General features: G+C 36.4%; 1 protein-coding gene across 1 annotated transcript; it reads left to right on the plus strand.

The window, feature by feature from the left end:
• The first annotated feature begins 51 nt into the window (after positions 1-51).
• SOCS4 (suppressor of cytokine signaling 4) lies at positions 52-20662 on the plus strand. Its single transcript, XM_059182152.1, has 2 exons — positions 52-336; positions 14360-20662. The coding sequence occupies exon 2, from the start codon at positions 14452-14454 to the stop codon at positions 15775-15777; it is 1326 nt and encodes a 441-aa protein (XP_059038135.1). The 5' UTR covers positions 52-336; positions 14360-14451; the 3' UTR covers positions 15778-20662.
• Positions 20663-20817: the final 155 nt, after the last annotated feature.

Genomic DNA, 20817 nt, shown 5'->3' on the forward strand with positions numbered 1-20817 from the left:
GGGCGGGACCGAAGTCGCCGGGTGGTGGCGTCAGCGGCGCGCCGCCGGTAAAAGAAAAAGCCGGTTGCTAGGGGAGTGAGAAAGAAAGGGAGGGTGCCGAACACGGAAGTGATGGCAGCGCCTTGGGAGTAGGTGGAGGCGGTGACCGCAATGTGTGAGACAGGAACTCTGCGCCGACGGGTGGGGGCTTGCACAAAGGCATCGGCCTTTTCGGACCTACACGAGGTGCAGAAGTGGCTGGGCCTCCCTTCTCCACCTTAGCGAGCACTCAAGAGGGATGGCGGTGGTGATGGCGGCAGTTTCTCGGACAGCCCCAGTTAAGCTGCGGTCTGAGAGGTGAGTGGGGGAAGGGTGGTTGCTGCCTGGCTTTGCCGACTGGGGTCGGCTGTCGCCTTCCAGCCTCTCCTAACATGAAACCATATCCGAGTGCAGCTGAACGTGTCCAGCTCCTCCTTGGGGCCCAGTTAGAGAATGAGGTCTTTGAGCATCTTCTCTCAAGGAGACCGAGAACCTTCCCAAACCTTTAATCTTGGCATCCTTCGTGTCCTTACCTTGTCGTTTCTATAGCGATAAAGGAGGGAAGATTTTCATCTCAATTCTTAGTTCCAAGAGGTATGGCCTGCACATTAATGCTTATGGGGGGGGGGGGGGACCTTCTACATATATCCCTTAAGAAGAAAGTAACTTGGGTTTCCCCCTTCCCCCACCTAAAATTCTCTGAACTGCGTATTTAGAGCTAAAGGAAGAGCCAGAACTAAAGAATATTGTTGAATACTTAGTTCGCGCCTTACAATCTGAACCAAGGTCTCGGCTATTAAGTTCATGCTTTGATTGTGTCCCTGTGTTCTCCCATGTTGGTAGATGGGTGTGATGAATACCCTCACAGTTACATATTTTTGTGGTACCCACCTTCTAGTCTGCATCAGACACTAATTTATGAACTAAGGGAGACGTTTTTCTGGTGTAGACATTTCCCCATTGTTTTTTAACCTAGTTCCATTGTGAAAAGTTGCACAGTTAACACAAACGGTGCTATTGTTCTTCCTGTCTTGGCATTCTGTGAAGGTTGTTTGGAGCACTAGGGTTCCACATAGGCTTCCTAGATACTCAAGTTTGGTATGTTAATGAAGAGGAAAAATGGTTGGCTGAAAGTGAACTTGGAATTTGTGGAAAAATAGCCAAACTATTGTGGATTTCCCGCAACGGCACAAGATACCTGAGATGATTCTTTTTGAGTGACTTAATTTTATTTGGAGATCATTCATTAATTTTTAGATAGACTGATATGTAATTTTTTTATCCAAGTAAATATCACTGGATAGACTATGGGATTGAAGTGGAACTCTGATAATATTTGTCTCTATATTGAATATATCTTGATGAGATTTCAAGGCCGTACTATTCAGAGCTCAGCATAAAAAAAATCTGTAAATTGGAACAGGAATTCTAGGTATAAAATGCCCTAACTATGACATCTATAACACTATGTGACTTTAAAATTATGAATGGCTTTGTGGCCATTCATGGCCACGTGAATGAATGGCTGGGTGGCTCAGTTGGTTAAGTGACTGCCTTCAGCTCCGGTCATGATCCTGGAGTCCTGGGACCTAGGCCCATGTCTAGCTCCCTGCTCAGCAGGGAGTCCTCTTCTCCCTTTGACCCTCCCCAGTCTCATGTACTCTCTCTGTCTCTCAAATAAATAAATAAAATGCTTTTTAAAAAATAATTAAACTATGAATGGTATCTATATTTCTCTCCCTTAACTCTGCCTTAGCAATCAAGCCATTTAATCCATAGGTTAAAGAAAAATTTCCTTTACAGATTTCATATGTATGGAAAGAGCTTAGGCCTTAGAGTCAAACAGCCCCAGGTTTTAATTACTCAGTTACTCATTGTATGACCTTGAATATGCTTTACTTTTTCTGAATGTCAGATTTATTTCTAAAATGGAGATATCTGCTTCCATGGATTGTTACAGTGTATAGAAGATACTCATGGATGTATAAAACTAATTGTTACTAATGTCTAGTGTTATTAACAGGGTACCTTGGGTGGGTAGTTAGTGCTTTTATTTAAAATAGACTGTTTTTGTTTAAATCATTATCCTGTAAAAGTTTTCAAGTATTAAAAGATAAACTCTTACTTTTGCTGGTATTACATTTCTCTTTCAGTCAAATGCCTATAAATTTTAATGTGAGTGAGTTCATGGTCTTGATGGAAACAGACATTCAAACAACATGTACAAGATAGTGTGGTAATGAAATGCAAGTAACTTAAATGTTAGCAAGATAGTGTGGTTATTTAGGATAATGTAGCCTTTAAAAAGAATCTGTTGTGGCTGTCAAAATTTTCCAAATGGATTTATTTATCATTAACAGTGGGTGTCTCATAGGAGTGGGTAGCTGAATGAACTCCCTGAAAATGACACCAAGATCACAGATTAAACTGCTATGAAGATTAGTTAGCTTTGCTCTGTTGTGACCATTTATAGTGTCCTTACACTCACAAATATTGTTCTCAAGAGCAATAGGATGAGAAAACATGAATATATTACAATTCTGCTGATGGTGATGAGTATTAGCTACATTATATACTCTTAGAGACTCAGTTTATCTAAGAAACATACCAGTGTTGTGTTATGGAAGGAGTTTAAAAAATGCATTTTCAACAAAATATGTACTTGATGTAAAAATCACTAATTATGTGAAAGATAAGAGAATGTTAAAATAACTAAAGAGAGGGACATCTGGGTGGCTCAGTCAGTTAAGCATCTAACTTGTTTCATCTCAGGTCATGAAATTTGAGCCCCAAGTGGCCTCTGCTCTGGGCATGGAGCCTACTTAAGATTCTCTCTCTCCCTCTGCCCCTCAACCCCCATCTCTCTGACATGTGTGTGTTCTCTCTCTCACTCTCAAAAATAAATGAGGAGAACGGCAATTTCTAAAGGCAATTTAGAAATCTGAAGATCTGTGTATCTCTGAAGATGTCCTGAAACTTACCAGCCTATTTAATTTATTTTTGGAGTAAATAATACTTGACTATGTGTAAACTTACTAAGTTATAAAAGACAATACAATAAAAGTTCTTTTCCCAGCTATCCAGCTCTTGTGGCTAGAGGCAGCAACAGTATTTGATTACTTTGTCACCTGGATAGTGGATCCTTACATAGCAAGACAGATATATTCACACTTTTATTGATGAAGAAACCGACTCAGAGAGATTAGTTTGTCCAAAGTCACATTCCTACCAAATGTCAAAATGAGAGATGGAACTCAGATCTTTTACCTTCAGATTCAAGGTAGTCTACCATACTGCTCCTCCATATCATAAGTGTTGCCATAAAACTTAGAATTTAGTAAAACACATTAGGACACAAAGGCATTTTAAGTCTGGAGTCACCTTATACTAGTTTATTAAAACTTATATTGGTAAAACTTATCACCCAAGCTTAAATATAAGGATATGTAATTTTTTTAGGAAATGTAATTATTATGAAACAATGGAAAGAATAATTTATAATCAGAAGAAACTTTGCCTACTCTTTCTGTTGAAATCTATGTATTTACTAAATTTGCTTGCTAGAAGCTGTATTTTTTTTTAAAAGGTTTTATTTATTCATTTGACAGATAGGGATCACAAGTAGGCAGAGAGGCTGTGGGTGGTGGAGCAGGGGTGGGGTGAGGGGATGGGGGCCAGGATGCTCCCTGCTGAGCAGAGAGCCTGAGAGGACCATGAGATTATGACTGGAGGCAAAGGCAGAAGCTTAACCCACTGAGCCACCCAGGTGCTGCAAGAAGCTACATCTTTTAATAATTAAAGGTTTAGGGGTGCCTGGGTGGCACAGTGGGTTAAGCTGCTGCCTTCGGCTCAGATCATGATCTCAGGGTCCTGGGATCGAGTCCCGTATCGGGCTTTCTGCTCAGCAGGGAGCCTGCTTCATCCTCTCTCTCTCTCTCTCTCTCTCTGCCTACTTGTGATCTCTCTCTGTCAAATAAATAAGTAAAATCTTAAAAAATAATAATAATAATTAAAGGTTTAGGGTGCCTGGGTGGCTCAGTGGGTTAAAGCCCCTGCCTTTCAGCTCAGGTCATGATCCCAGGGTCCTGGGATTGAGCCTCATATTGGGCTTTCTGCTCATCCACCTCTCTCTGCCTGCTTCTCTGCCTACTTGTGAACTCTCTTTCTCTCTCTGTCAAATAAATAAATAAAATCTTAAAAAAAAAAAAAAGAAAGAAAGAAATGCTGAAGCCCCCTCAGCCTCAGATTTTCAAGCCTTATATGTGGACTTTGTTGTCTTTTGTTCCTTTTTTTTTTTTTTTTTTAATTTTGCCACTTGCCCACCTCTCATTTTTAGAAATTAATTTTACATTAGAAGTTCTGAGTACTCCTGGAAGCTAACTGATATGCATTTTCATTAATCTCAATGTATGCTATTTTCATACATCTTAAATACTGGTGGTAAAAACATAAGGCAGCTTGCATTATCCAGATTTTGCAGTGTGAAAATTGAAGCTAAATGAGATTTTAAAATCAGATGATATAACTAGTATGTGACAAAGTCTGGATTTTAGCCTGTATTTGATGATTTAGCCCTTCATGCTATTTCATCTGCCCATTATCATTTTTAAATATAATATAGTGAAAAACTAGATTGTTGATTTTTTATAGATGTTTAAAACATTAAAATTTTCTCTTTATTTTTTTAAGATTTTATTTATTTATTTGACACAAAGAGAGATATCACAAGTAGACAGAGAGGCAGGCGGGGCGGGGGGGGGGGCAGGCTCCCCACTGAGCAGATAACCCAATGTGGGGCTCAATGCGGGGCTTGATCCCAGGACCCTGAGATCATGACCTGAGCCGAAAGCAGAGGCTTAACCCACTGAGCCGCCCAGGCATCCCTAAAATTTTCTCTTTAGACTAAATTACTCTTACAGGAAAATAAACTGCAAGAAACTAGAACAAAATGTCTAAATTTACTACCTTTAGGTAATTGAATTATAGGTTTTTTTAAAACTTTTAAACTTTTCTGGATGTTCCATAAATTTATACTGAGCATATATTGTTTTTATTATTAAAAAAATTATAAATTGGAAAGAAAAAAATACATCTGTTTAATCCAGTTTATTCCCTAAAGAGTTAGAATCATGTATCTTAAATATTTTGGTTTTCAGGATTCTTTTAAGGTCCTTCCACTTTTAAAAGTCCAGGTACTGCCAGCTCTTAGTTTTCTGTTCTCTCTTGTTCAGTGACAGGTTCCTGGCCATTTCTCTCTGGCATGCTCAGGGAACATACAATCATTTAAATATTAGCCCAAGTTAATATTTCTTCTAAAATTTGCTCCAAAAGGATTTGTGTGGATTTGTCAGCACCCTTTAAAGTATCATCTTTGATTTCTATACTACATAAAAAATGGTAGTAAAGGCACTTTCTTATTTTTTTTAAAGATTTATTTATTTCACAGAGAGAGAGAGAGAGGTCACAAGTAGGCAGAGAGTAGCCCCCCGCATCGGTGGGGCTCGATCCCAGGACCCTGAGATTATGACCTGAGCCAAAGGCAGAAGGTTAACCCACTGAGCCACCCAGGTGCCCCATAAAGCCATTTTCTTATCACTTTGATCTCTTCTGCCTCATTTATTCGAAATTTGTAAAATTCCAAGAACTAGTGATAGGCTATTTGAAAGGATCCATTCAGATTCAGAACCCAACACTTTTTTTTTACACTTAGATTTTATTTCTATAGGCAAGACACCAAAACACTTTTCTAATACTCATCTTTAGTCTTTAAAAATAGAACAGTAAAAATAATGTTCTCATTAAAAATTGTTATTTTTTTGGAGAACACGGTGGTTGAACTTATTTTTAAGAATTTTAAGGTTTGGGGGTGCCTGGGTGGCTCAGTGGGTTAAAGTCTCTGCCTTCGGCTCAGGTCATGATCCCAGGGTCCTGGGATCGAGCCCTGCATCAGGCTCTCTGCTTAGCAGGGAACCTACTTCCTCCTCTCTCTCTCTAACTATTTGTGATCTCTGTCTGTCAAATAAATAAGTAAAATCTTAAAAAAATAAATAAATAAAATCTTTTTTTAATAAAAGAATTTTAAGGTTTGGAAAAAAAGAAAAAGAAAAAAAAAGAATTTTAAGGTTTGCCCCCCCGGGTGGCAAAAAGTCGGTTAAGCTTAGTAAGTGTCTGACTGGATTTCATCTCCGAGCATGATCTCAGGGTCATAGGATTGAGCCCCATGTCAGACTCCACACAGCATGGAGCCTGCTTAAGATTCTCTCCCTCTGCTCTGTTCCCCACCCCTTGCATGCACTCACTTTAAAAAAAAAAAAAAGTTAAATTTTAATGAAACTTGTGGAAGAGATTAAGAAATTATTTTTCTGGGGTGCCTGGGTGGCTCAGTGGGTTAAAGCCACTGCTTTCGGCTCAGGTCATGATTCTAGGGTCCTGGGATCAAGCCCCGCATCAGGCTCTCTGCTCAGCAGGAGGCCTGCTTCTCTTCCTCTCTTTCTCTCTCTACCTGCCTCTCTGCCTACTTGTGATCTCTGTCTGTCAAATAAATAAGTAAAATCTTTAAAAGAAAAGAAAGAAAATTATTTTTCTAAATGTAAAGATTTGAGAGTTTATACATATAATGGATTTTTATCATTTTTGTAAAGAAATCACATAATAGTGAAGGAAATTCTGAATATCTTTTTTCAAAAAAGATCTCTCTGTAGCACAAACTTTTTTAAGCAGTTACTTTATTAGTAATTAAGATGTTACCTACACCATGAAATAACCAGCTAAATGTTCTGTTTTGCCTTTCTTTTTTAATATATCTGCTAAATAGCTTCTGAGAACCACTTATTCCCAGTAAAGATCATCAATTTTAGAACACCTTCAATTTCAACAACTTCGGTACTTTGCTAGTTACCTTAAGATAACTAGCAAACCTGATACGTTATAAAATGTCTATGATTGTGTCTGTTTACAAATATTTTGAAGATTATATTATTTAAGGTAATATAATCCACAAATCTATTCTAGCAACATGGAAGCAGGTACAGTTCACTGTAGGTAAACAAAGAAATGGAGAGGGCTGCCATCAGGTCCTCAGCTTTTTGGAACTCCCACTCTTCCTTCAGGAACAGGACACCATCCAACAAGTAATTTGACAATGAGTGATGGGAACATTGCCAAGCATATATTCAACAGTAATGAATTTTAATTTTTCTAATGTTTATACAAATATAAGTAGAAGTTAAATTTTCTTACTACTTTGAAGACTGTAACATTAAATGACATTTTGGACCATATATTGAGATATGGTCATGTTTTACCAAATCAATTTTTTGCCATAATTTATAAAAGTGCGAGGGACTTCTGAAGCATGAACTCAGTTTTCTAGCAAAAGAAATAGCTATGTAAAATTTATAGAAGGCTATAATTCTCAGATACATATAAAACTAAGTCAAGATTTTCTGTGTATTAACTCTTTAAGTACAAGTAAATGTATGGAACATTCATCTAGGGCGATGGTATGTCACATTATTTTATAGACATCTGCAGCATTAGCACATGTAAGAACAGTTAACCAAAAATCCAGAGAATACTTAATTTATTAGTAACTATTATGTACAAGTTGGTAAGCCTTATCAAAGTAAATCTGTTATGTTGGCATGTTAGCTTATATAGAATAAGGGTGGAAATTAGTTCTCTGGGAGAAAATGTTCTCTAGCTTCGTGTCTCTTGAGTTCCAGCTATATCTGGCATGTTGATCCTTTTTCACTGAAACATGTTATCCTCCCGAAAATTCTATTTGCTTATAAACTTTTTAAGTTAGAATTGGACTAGAGACAAAAGTATTCTGTCATGTTGTCATTATAAACTATTTCTTTTTTTTAAGATTTACTTATTTGAGAGAGAGAGAGAACAAGTGGGAGGGGCAGGAAGAGGGAGAGAGAATCTCAAGCAGACACCATGATGAATGTGGAGCTGAACATGGGGCTGGGATCACAACCAGAGCAGAAAAGAAGAGTTGGACATTCCCAACAACTATGTCACCCAGGAGCCCCAGGAATAATTTCTATTAAACTGGCTTATGTGCTTTAATAAAATAATATAGGTATAATCTGTTTCTTTTAAAAAAAATAAGAGGTCATTGTAAAAAAAAAAATAAGAACACTTATTGATTACTTAATACATTTAGGATCTGAGCTGAGTACTTTATATACATCATTTCATTTAATCTCCAACAGTTGAATACAATAACATCAATATCTCTTTTTTTTTTTTTTTTTTTTTTTAAGATTTATTTATTTATTTGTCTGAGAGAGAGAGCATAAGCAGGCAGAGTGGCGTGCAGAAGCAGAGAGAGAAGCAATCTCCGGCTGAGAAAGGAGCCTGATGCAGGACTCGATCCCAGGACGGTGGGATCCTGACCTGAGCCAAAGGCAGCCACTTAACCAACTGAGCCACCCAGGCATCCCCAATATCTCTATTTTATAGATGAAAAACACTGAGGTTTCAAGTCATGTGGCTAGTATAAAATAAGCTGGACTCAAACCATAACTGCTAGTGGCCACCATTACTGTGCTATGGAACTGCATTCTTCTCATATCCATGCATAAAGATGTTGAAGATGTTAAAATGGTTTCTGCTGAATGGTAGGGTTATGGATAGCTTGGGGTTTTGTTTTTGTTTTTGTTTTTTTCATAATTATTAGCTTAGTTTGAATTAATCATAACTATGAATTATGATTATTTATGTTCATCAAAATGATATATGCACCCAGGTTAAAAATGAAATTGAAATATTAGATAATATAAATGCTACAGTCCTACCCAATCCAAAGGCATCCACTTTCAATCTTTTAACTGTTTTTCAGATATTTACCTTTATATTTCTAAATCGTATGCTAATACTTCTTTCTTGATTCATCAGTTATCAGACATTGTCACTTGACTTCCTTTTATGATAGATGAGGATTTAACTCGTTTAGTCTCCTTTTCTTTTTTTTTAAGTCTCCTTCCTTTCTTTCTATTTTTTTTTTTTTTTAAGATTTTGTTTATTTATTTGTCAGAGTGAGAGAGTGTGCATGAACACAAGCAGGAAGCAGCGGGAGCAGCAGGCAGAGGGAGAAACAGGCTCCCCGCTGAGCAAGGAACGTGATGCAGAACTCAATGCCAGGACCCTGGGATCATGACCCGAGCGGAAGGCAGATGCTTAACCAACTGAGCCACCCAGGCATCCCATCTTTCCATTTTCTTAATTGCATTTATATTGCAGTTTTGATGAATATGTAAATGATATTTGCAGTCCTGAGCCAGATGTTTTACAACTCTACTTTCTTGTATAACTCTTGAATTTTTGTGTAATTGATAATTACCTAATTCTTCTTCTGTTGGCATTGTTCTCGATTGAATTTTCCAGAAGTCTGTTCTTTTTTTTTTTTCCTCAAGATCTTCCACCTTGGAGTCTATAGCCCTGTGTCGTTAAGTGAACTAGTTGCTCTGGAGACCCTATTATCTAGAGACTTTCCTTCTTCATCATCCTAAGAATTCACATTTCCTCTCTTTTTTTTTTTTTTTAAAGATTTTATTTATTTATTTGACAGAGAGCAATCACAAGTAGGCAGAGAGACAGGCAGAGAGAGAGAGGAGGAAGCAGGTTCCCTGCTGAGCAGAAAGCCCCATGCGGGACTCGATCCCAGGACCCTGAGATCATGACCTGAGCCGAAGGCAGAGGCTTAATCCACTGAGCCACCCAGGCGCCCCACATTTCCTCTCTTTATTTCCTGTGTTATGTCTTTTGTTGTGGGTGTACATTCTAATTTTAGAAGACTGTATCTTCCAATATGAGGTAAAATTGTTAATGCTTTGCATATCTGAAAATTTCTTTAATTTATCCTCATATTTGATGGATAATTTGGCTGGTTATCTCTTCAAAGTTGGAAAGTAGCTTCCATCTTCCAAAACTAGCCTCTGGCTTCCAGTGTTACTGTTGAGAAGCCAGATGCCATTTATTTACAATCCTTTGTGACCTTTTTTCCTCAGGAAGATTTGTTTTGTTTTAAAGTTTTTATTTATTTATTTGACAGAGAGAGAGCAATCACAAGTAGGCAGAGAGGCAGGCAGACAGAGAGGGGGAAGCAGGCCCCCTGCTGAACAGAGAGCCTGACGTGGGGATTCGATCCCAGGACCCTGAGATCATGACCTGAGCCAAAGACAGAGGCTTAACCCACTGAGCCACCCAGGCGCCCCAGGAAGACTGTTTTTTGATTTTTATCAATTTTGGGGTGTGGACTTATTTATTTCTTTATTTAACTGTGGTAAGAACACTTAACATGACATCTGCCCTCTTAACTTTAGTGTCTCCACTTTATCGTTAGGGTTCTAAAATTTTAGAATAATGTAGCTCAGTGTGCATTCCCCCCCATTGTGCTGGGTACTCAGTGAACTCTATCAGTATGGATGCACATATCCTTTGGTTCTAAGAAATTTTCTAACATAGTTTCCCTTCTTCATTTTGTTATTTTCTGTGAAATGTCTATATTGGTCCTCTAAGTTTTCTTACCTTTTGTGTCTAATAAACCATTTTTTTCCTATTTCATGTTACTTCCTCAATTTATTCTCCCAACTTTCCTATTGAATATTTTATCTCTGTAATCATATTTTTAATTTACAAAACTTTCTTGTTCTCCAATTGTCCCAGACGCCTCTTACTTATTCGTAGGTGTGATATCTTCTCTTAACTTGGAAGAAATTAATTTTATTTTCTGCTCTTTTTGTGGTTATTGTTTTCTCTAAGCTTTTAGTTTTAGCCTCTAAAACTGTTATTGTTCATGTTAGAGGCTTTCCTCAAAAATCTGATGACCTGTGACTATTCATTCATATCGTGGAGTGAATGAAGCACAACAATGCTGCCCGACAGCTGTGTGTGTGAGTAGGTGGGGCTTGTGGACTGGCAAGCTTCTCTGCATGCTTGGGTGGGTCTTCCAGTTTTATTTGTTTTATTTTGTTCTTTTTGATTCGTTTATTTATTTTGAGAGAGAGAGAGTATACGTCAGGGGAGGGGCATAGGAAGAGGGAGAGAGAGAATCTGGAGCAGACTCCCCACTGCTTTGGCCATTCTGTTTCTTCTGCAAAGTATCTTTTAGTTCCCCTATTAGGAGGTATAAGTCTGGCTGCTGGAGTTTTGGGTGTTGGATGGAAAAAGGAAGTAGGAGCTTTCATTCTGATTTTTGTTCCAAACCTCCCCTCTGCCCTCTATGTCTGATATCCAGAGTTCTGGGCCTCACTAGTTCCGTTTCCCCAAATGATAAATATCCCATCTCCTCTAAGTGTAGGAGTAAAAAATGGAGAGATCCAGTTGTACTTATGCATATTTTCCACCCTGTTCTCCACCCACTTCTGTATCCTCTGGTGCCTCAGAGTCCTGGACTTTGCTTACTCTGTTGGTTTGCTTCTCATCCCTGTCATCTCTGTGCCTAGTGTTACCCAGCTCTCAGCTGCTGAGTTATTTACTGCTCCTCCATTCATATTCTGTCCTCATATTTTGTGATTCAAGTTGTAGATATCTGCTAGTCTTGTCAAAGATAAGATTTGTGTTTTCTCATTTTTTCCTTGTTTTAGGTTGACTTCTGAGAGGATAGAGCAAAAAGATTTTCACTTGGCCATTTCAAACCAAACAATTACTTATTTTACAATCAGAAAACAAAAAGCTGTTCTCATTTTGAGGGGAAATGAAGTTACAATATTCACTAACAAATTTAGTAATGGAAAGCAGCAGGTGTAGTAGCTAAAAGAAGCATTAGAATCACTAAACAATTTTATAGGAGACTTGGTTGTTACTGACAGCAGAGAGAACTTGAGAGAGAAAAACTGAAGCAGGCCCTGGTAAAGATGGGAATGCCATCAAGATCAGAGATAGGGAGCTTATCTTTGATAATAGAAGTGAAAGAAGAAATGGTACAATGTAGAGTTAATAGGCAAGTTGAGGGAGTTTATATTCAGTGGAGTAAAGTTGCTTATAGAGTTTAATAAACTGCTCTTTGGGTATTTTTTTAGTAGATCACCAGGCATTTCAGATCTTACATATTTTTCAGAACTGAATAAAAAAAGTAGAAACTACGTAGTATTAATGAAAAAGGTCTGCTTAGGGCTCCTTTATTACTTTTTTATCTTGAAAAATATGTTTAAGTATAAGCTCTTAATAACAGATGTCTCTTCTAATCAATGACTCTTCATATTCTTCAGCTTACTTTGTTGCCTTCTTGTTTATTTTTGTTCAGTGGAACTTAGTCAACAAACAGCTAAAGCATAATGTTTAATATAATTTTGGTATAATAAATAATGATGTATCCCCCAAAATTAGATTTAGAAATACTTTCCCTATGGATTTTAAATGAGTATTCACTAGTGAGCTCACTAAACAAAATAGTCTGTATAATCACCAGGTGCTATTCAGCGTTCAGAAATGGAGTATTTTATTTGGCAAGTTTGATTCATTAGTTCACACTTTTAAGTACTTGCCAGTCTTATTTGCTACTACAGATGCTTGCTTGAAAAATCCTATTGCTTTGAAAATGCATTCAGGTGGCTCTAAACATTTACGTGACTGGTGGGATTCTGATGTTCCTCTGACATAATCAGAAACTTAATTGTAAAGTCTCCAAATTCACATTTCATTTGCATAATATTTGAGATTATAAAATCCTTATTTAGGATTACAGAATCTCAATTCTGGGCTTAATATTCCACCTAAGAATAGTTAAACTAATCCCCTCTACTTTCCCCGCTGATTCCGCCAAGCCCGTTCCCTTGGCTGTGGTTTTGCTGGATAGTAGGTAGGGACAGTGGGAATCTCGTTCATCCATTCATGCGCATCACTAATTAGATGACGAGGCATTTGGCTACCTTAAGAGAGTCATAGTTACTCCCGCCGTTTACCTGCGCTTCATTGAATTTCTTCACTTTGACATTCAGAGCACTGGGCAGAAATCACATCGCGTCAACACCCGCCGCGGGCCTTCGCACTAATCCCCTCTATAACCAATCATTACTATTAGTCTTAATAAAACTCAGTGCTTCACATTGTTTAATTCTAATGTATCTAGCCAATTTTATTTTATTTTTTTTAAAGATTTTATTTATTTACTTAACAGAGATCACAAGTAGGCAGAGAGGCAGGTGGGGAGGAGGGGGGGGGAAGCAGGCTCCCTGCTGAGCAGAGAGCCCAATGTGGGGCTCAATCCCAGGACCCCAGGACCATGACCTGAGCTGAAGGCAGAGGCTTTAACCCACTGAGCCACTCAGGTGCCCCTGTAGCCAATTTTATAAGACAGTCATTGCTCTATAGAAATTTAACTGCTTGTTTCTCAAGATTACCAAGAAAAATACAAGGGTATATGTGTAAAGTAACAGATTTTTTATTTTTTTATCCTATTCCTTATTTTCTAAAAACTGCCCAGACTGATAGTGAAATTGACCATTTACTGAAATGAGTTGACAAAACTGCATTGGGAATGCTTGCATGACGTTCCTGTTGTTCAGTGGTGATTATTAATTCTCAACAGCTTTTAGAACTTAAAGTTTATATTTTCAATCAATAGGAAACAAAGCAAGGAGAGGGAGGTTGAGGGTTGAGGGAACTACAGGGTAGTGGTTCTCAAACACCAACTCATGTATTTCTACCTCTTGTAATCAATTCACTGACTAGTCTGCTGTGAAATAAAAATAAGGGGAGGAGAGATTGACATAAGGTATACCTCAAGACTAGCAATTGTTCATATTTTGAGCATACAGTTGGACTAAGAGGCGGCCTCACTTTTTCCAACCTACATTGAAAATTAACTGTAGGAAAAGAACGTATATTCTTGACTCCTGGGCACTATGAAATTATAGTATATAGAAGAGCAGATCATTTAAGTGAAAACAAAATATCTTGGAACTGTCTTCCAACATATTCAGTATTCTTATCTTGTTCATGTACTAGTTATGCTTTTTCATCTTATGTCTGATTAGGGCTTAAAATAGAAACTACTGTGTGTGAAGTAAATGACAATTGGATGCCTGGATGGCTCAGTTGGTTAAACTTTGTCTGATTCTTGGTTTCAGCTCAGGTCATGATCTCATGGTCAGGAAATCAAGCCCTATGTTGGGCTCAGTGCTCAATGTGGAGTCTGCTTGAGATTCTCTCCCCCGTCTCTGCCCCTCACCCCTACCCCACCCCTGCCCACTTGCTTATCATGAGCATGGAGCCTGCCTGGGATTCTCTCTCTCCCTCTCCCCTGTTCCTGTGGTCTCTCTCTCAAAAAAAATTTAAGAAAAAAGAAGTGAATGACAAATGACTGCTGTTTTGTTTTGTTTTCCTTTAGATATATCCAGAGAGTGCCCAGAAGAAACTTCCTGCTGGAAAAACTGAAAAAGCAGTATTTATAACACTGGAATTTGTGGATAATTTGTTAAAATGGCAGAAAATAGTGAAAGTATTAGCAAAAATGTAGATGTGAGGCCCAAAACTAGTCGAAGTAGAAGTGCTGACAGAAAGGACGGTTATGTGTGGAGTGGAAAGAAACTATCTTGGTCAAAAAAGAATGAAAGTTGTTCAGATGCTGAAACAGTGAATGCTGTAGAGAAAACTGAAGTTCCTTTAAGGAGCCAAGAAAGGAAGCACAGCTGTTCATCTGTCGAGTTGGATTTAGATCATTCCTGTGGGCATAGATTTTTAGGCCGCTCTCTTAAACAGAAACTGCAAGATGCCGTGGGGCAGTGTTTTCCAATAAAGAATTGTAGTGGTCGGCACTCTTCGGGGCTTCCATCTAAAAGGAAAATTCATATCAGTGAACTCATGTTAGATAAGTGTCCTTTCCCACCTCGATCAGATTTAGCCTTTAGGTGGCACTTTATTAAACGACACACTGCTCCTATAAATTCCAAATCCAGTGAATGGGTAAGCACAGACTCGTCTCAGAGTGAACTGAGGGATGGTCAGCTAAAACAAAGAAGAAACGTGGAAGAAGAGGTAAACTGCTTCTCACAAACCAATGTTCAGCCCTGTGTCATAACCACCAACAGTGCTTCTTCATGTAGAGGTGGTCCCATGACTGGCTCTGTGATGAACCTGCTTTCAAATAACAGTATAGAAGATAGTGATATGGATTCGGATGATGAAATTATTACACTTTGCACAAGTTCCAGGAAAAGAAACAAACCCAAATGGGAAATGGATGAAGAAATCCTGCAGTTGGAAACACCTCCTAAGTACCATACCCAGATTGATTATGTCCACTGTCTTGTACCAGACCTCCTGCAGATCAATAACAATCCATGTTACTGGGGAGTTATGGATAAATATGCAGCTGAAGCTCTACTAGAGGGAAAACCAGAGGGTACCTTTTTACTTCGAGACTCAGCACAGGAAGACTATTTATTCTCAGTCAGTTTTAGACGCTATAGTCGTTCTCTTCATGCTAGAATTGAACAATGGAATCACAACTTTAGCTTTGATGCACATGATCCTTGTGTCTTCCATTCTCCTGACATTACTGGGCTCCTAGAACATTATAAGGACCCAAGTGCCTGTATGTTCTTTGAACCACTTTTATCCACTCCTTTAATTCGGACCTTCCCCTTTTCCTTGCAGCATATATGCAGAACAGTTATTTGTAACTGTACAACTTATGATGGCATTGATGCCCTTCCAATTCCTTCTTCTATGAAATTATATCTGAAGGAATATCACTATAAATCAAAAGTTAGAGTACTCAGGATTGATGCACCAGAACAATGCTAGGGAATGTGTAGGAATATGGGAATGATTATATACATATTTTCATTTAATATTTTATTTTTCTTATGTCACTTTGAATTTTTCTACAAGGGCAGTTCAAATCTAAAATAAATCTCTGCCCCAAATTTTACTTCCAGATCAGTTTATTTTTCTTAAGAAAAACTAATTGTTTAAAGTTACACACTAGGGGTTAATGAATATTTTTTACCAGGTGTTTGGTTTTTGGTTTTACAGATAGATTGTATACTTAATTTTTTTTCTTAATTGTAATTTGCTTAAGGTCCAGGGATATTTGAAATTTGGTAGGCATTGCAAATACAATTAAGTAATCTATATTTCATACTTTCCTTTAAAAATAAGCTTATGTCCTTTCCTACATGTTCCCTTGTTAACCTATGCCATTGGCATCCCTATACATAAAATACAGTTTCCTCATCCCCCTTTCCCGAGTTGTTTTAAAATTCTTCAGTTAACCTGAGTGTGTTGTAATTCACAATCCATATCAATGTAATTGAGTCTTGTACCTTAATAATAAATAATAGGGATGTTAAAGGTAACAAAATGGTTTGAAATTAAACTTGAAGTGTTTTCATTTTAAATACTAACTATAAAGCAGTATTACTAAATTTGATTAATCTGATTAGGAAGAATCAAATGAGAACATGACTTTTTGGAAGTGAATTTATTTTCTACACTGTAGCATGGTCATTTATTTTTGAATAGGTCTTTTACTCAACCTAGATGAGTTGCTATCTTCAGAACAAATATTGTTCCTTTCTCGCTAGAAGCTTTAAAAATAATAACACTATTAATATAGTAGTTACTAACATATTAAAGCAACTATGGGGTTTTTCTGTATTTACTTATGAAGCATTTCTTCTGATTACCCTTTTCATAGAAACTCTGAGCCTGTTATTTTGGAGAGATGCCACGGTTTTATAAACAGCCAGAAATTTCCATCAGTAACCAAAGAGGACCTAAGTAGTCTTCATTATTTTAAAGTGAGCTTCACTAAGGATTCAAGAAGTAAAACATGGAGCTCAGTTTTTTGAAACTTAATATTGGTTTTGATTTTCAAGTTTCAAATAATTATTCCTGTCTTCAGAATTAACATGTCTTTACTGTGGCTTCAAAAAAGGAAAAACGTTTTGCGAGCTACATGGCTTACACCATACTGAATAGCACTAGGCACTAGAAGTAGTATTTTAAATTTGCTATCCCAGTACAGAAGCATTTTTAGAAATGTCATCCCAGTATGATAAAGGTAAATGGAGTGATACCTTATCTAACTCCACTTTTTTAAAGAGTCAGTGCAAATAAATTTCTTAGACAGTTTTTTCTTCTGGTGAGCTGTCTAGCCCTTTGTACAAATTGGCATTTTTAATATCTTAGTAATTGATTTCTTTCTTTCTTTCTTTCTGTTTTTCCTAGTAATTGATTTCTTGATGCTAATTTAGGTCCGGTAGGAAGCTGCTTCTACCTGGATTGGAAGAAATTTGACTCAAGTTTCCAATTAGAACAGATGTTTCTTAAGTATCATTGCTTTTATGTTGAAGTAGCATTTCCCTTTCCTGCAGTTCTGTTGTAAACATAAAGATGGCATTTTTCAGTAATAGCTTTAAAATACATTTTAAGCAGTTACAACAAAATTAAACCAAGAAAATATCTTACCATTTTCTAGCATTTTTTTTTTCTCAGTGATCTCAAGATTGTCTTATTCCAGGTAGGGTAACTACTAATTATGGCACCTGTCTGTGGAGTAATGAGGCTCAGGATATCATTAACACCGATATCGGGATAAATATCTCTTCTAAAGATGATACTTCCCTTTTTCAAAAGTAGAAAAGTCTCATACTACCTCATCTTTATTGTGACACTTTTTGTAGATCACTGAGAAGCTTGTCTTATTTACCAATAAACTGCTTCCTAAATATCCATTTTTGGTGAAAGAACACTAATAGTGTAGTAAGACTCTACCCATGATTATAGTTTTTTATCAGAATTTGATAATGAGACTTTCTGTTTCTGTGAAACAATTATTGTTTTAAATATTTTTCTTTTAAAAGTAACTTTTTATCAGTACAGAAAAACCTTAGGGATGACTAGCTAACAAATATTCTGTTATAGAGTAATTTTATAAAGAAAAAGTGAAATATAATTATGTTGTCTTTTATAATGGTAAAAATCAATGTTTATATGAAAATCAAGATATGAGTAGCTTTTCATATATTCAAACTGGTTGCTTGTGATATATTTTCTTTGGCTTTCTTATTTTTTCAACTTAAAGGTATTAATAACTGTTAACATTTTCAAAATACTGCCATATATATATCCTTGAAGTAAATGATCTAATAAATGAGAGCAGGGAAGAGACTCATTTACTCTGAAATGGTTTGTATTTTTCCTTTGGTATTTGCTAGAGTGAAAAGAAATATGGAAAGTACAAGTATAAAGACTTGAGAAGGGAATTGTTAACCACGAAGGAAAAAGGAAAGAGTAATTAATTTTTTAAAACATTAAAGAATTGGAATTCAGAAAGGTTAATACCTTTCTCTTTGTGGGGATAAATTTGGAAGAGCATCCAGTATTCACAAACCTATTTTTAAAATGTAAAATATGTAATTATTGGAATATATAAAACAAAAGTGACTAAGTCATGAAAGGAACTTAAGGAAAGATACAAATATATCTAAATATAAATTTTGTAACTCTAGGTTTGTGGGCATTTGAAAAGTATAAATTCCAGAGTTGAGAAAGCATCAGCATGGTGGAAATGTCTAGAGCTTATTGGTGAGAGAAGATGGAGCTAAAAGAAACAAGATAAAATATTAAAATTAAGAATTTAGGCATCACCTCAGGGAAGAGCCTTGATAGTGAAAGGGAACTACTTAACTGCTAATAGCTGGTCTGGACCAGACACTTAACTGCGCTTTGGGAATCATCCTGCACTAATCAGGAAATAAACTTGACTTTTCTATTTCTCAAGCTTTTCAGGACAATCCCATCACCACCACCACCATGCATTTTTTTTTTTAAGCCATAGCATCTTGATTCATATTCTAATTCCTAAAATATTCTGAATGGATTTTTTTGGGATCCTGGAGCATTTTTGTATGAAAAATCCTATGTGATCTTTCTATAGCTATGCCATTCACTTAAATAATTCATAGGGAGAATGGTTTAATTTAAAGGAAGAAGATTAAAGGAAGCTTTTAGTCAGCCTGTGGTTAGATTTATTGATTTGGTGAACAGAACTGTGTTCTTTCCTGAATTTCAGCTAATGGTCAAAGAATGGCTTTCAGTTAAAGTTGTGACTTATTATAAATAATAGAAAGAATGTCTAAGTAATTAGAAATCCTTTAAAAAGTAGAGTAAATGTGGCCAATAGGACTCATACAAATTCCATTTCTTTTTATAAGAAAAACACAAACCATTATCATTTATTCATGAGCCAAAGCCATTAAGAAGACAAATCAAGTTATCAACTTCCTGTCTCTCTGAAGTTTGGATCATTTTATAGACCCACATAATAGAGCAGTTTTTTCCTTTGAAACAAAAACCTTGAAACCTATCTCTTACAAATATACTTAGTTTTTATTTTAAAACTTTTTTGTCACTTTTATTTATAATGAGTCAAATAGGTTATATATTGATTGGTGGAGTAAATTTCACAGGAAAGTAGACTTAACTATTTCTGGAGACAACACAGGGAGAACAATGTTTAAATGTAAAAAAAAAAAAAACAAAAAAAAAAAAACTCCTATGTGTTAAATAATACCCAAATGAATGAAAGATTTTAAATCAAGCAGACTATTATTTCTATTTTGGAAAAAAAAATCTTTACAATTTTGGTTTTAACTGTAATCAGTTTTACAATTATTTTTATTTCTAAAGAATGAACAAAAAGCACAAAGTTTTTTTTTCTTTTTTTAATGTCCTAGTAGAAATGAACAATGCTACAAGAGTCTGCCTATGCCATTCTAGTGTATTAAGATATTTGACACAGTGGAGGTGACTTTTTAAATGGATTGGCTTCTAAGAAGTGTAGACTAATGGATATGACCCAATGGAAAGGGATTTGGGGTACATTAATCCTTTTTCAAATAAAAGTGGAGTCTATTTTTTGTTTAATTCTGAATAGATTACTCAATCCTAAATATCTTCATCTCTTAACGTATAAAATGTAGATAAATAATACTTGTCACCTGACTTCCTGAAGGTTATTCCTTCATTTAAGAGGTGACCCTTGGAGCATACTTGAAAATAATTTCTGTAATTTCTTGAAAGTAACGTGATGATAGATTTTCAGAGTATCCCCTTAGTGGATCCTGCAAGTTCACATTCACTTCTTACAGTCTGTAATAGGCTTTCTTGGCTTGATTTGACAATAGAGATAAAGTACAATTTGGATTTGTGGTTTAGACTCGAATTGAATGAACAATTGCAGTTTTCTCCTACCCTTAATAAGGTTTATGTAAAATTGATGTTTGCCTGTTATTTTAAAAGTTGATTACATTTGCAGGAAGTGAAGATAATCACTTGTGCTGTGGTTATAATCAAATCTAAGCTTTCAGACTTGAGAGTAAAACTCAGAGGTTTACTTAAATTACCCTGACTTTGCTAGGATTGAATCAATTCTGTATAAACCAAGTAAGAACTTGATATATACTTGAATATAGACGGAATTTAACTAGTAACTTCACAAAGCTGTTAGTACTCTTGTCAGCTGGACTTGTATGATCCTCCCCTTACCAAAAAAGAAGTAAACTGTTCCCATTTTTATTTCTAATCCTGAAGTTGAATGTTCTTCTTGGATGTGAGTTCAAATAAATTGATCTGAATAAATTTTCACTTCTTCTTAATTAAAACTTAATATATAAAATCCAAAGGCTTTGTATTTTGTTTTTAAAGCATTGTGTATTCTGGGGTGCCTGGGTGGCTCATTTTGTTAAGCATCCGACCTTTGATTTTAGTTCATGTCATGATCTCAGGATTGTGAGATCAAGCCCCACCTTGGACTCCATGATGGGCATGGAGCGTGCT

The sequence above is a fragment of the Mustela lutreola genome, chromosome 7 (genome assembly GCF_030435805.1).
Source record: "Mustela lutreola isolate mMusLut2 chromosome 7, mMusLut2.pri, whole genome shotgun sequence".
NCBI lineage: Eukaryota > Metazoa > Chordata > Mammalia > Carnivora > Mustelidae > Mustela > Mustela lutreola.

Bases quoted from the DNA above. Each gene is read 5' to 3' on its own strand.
- SOCS4 (XM_059182152.1), top strand. From the start codon at position 14,452: ATGGCAGAAAATAGTGAAAGTATTAGCAAAAATGTAGATGTGAGGCCC.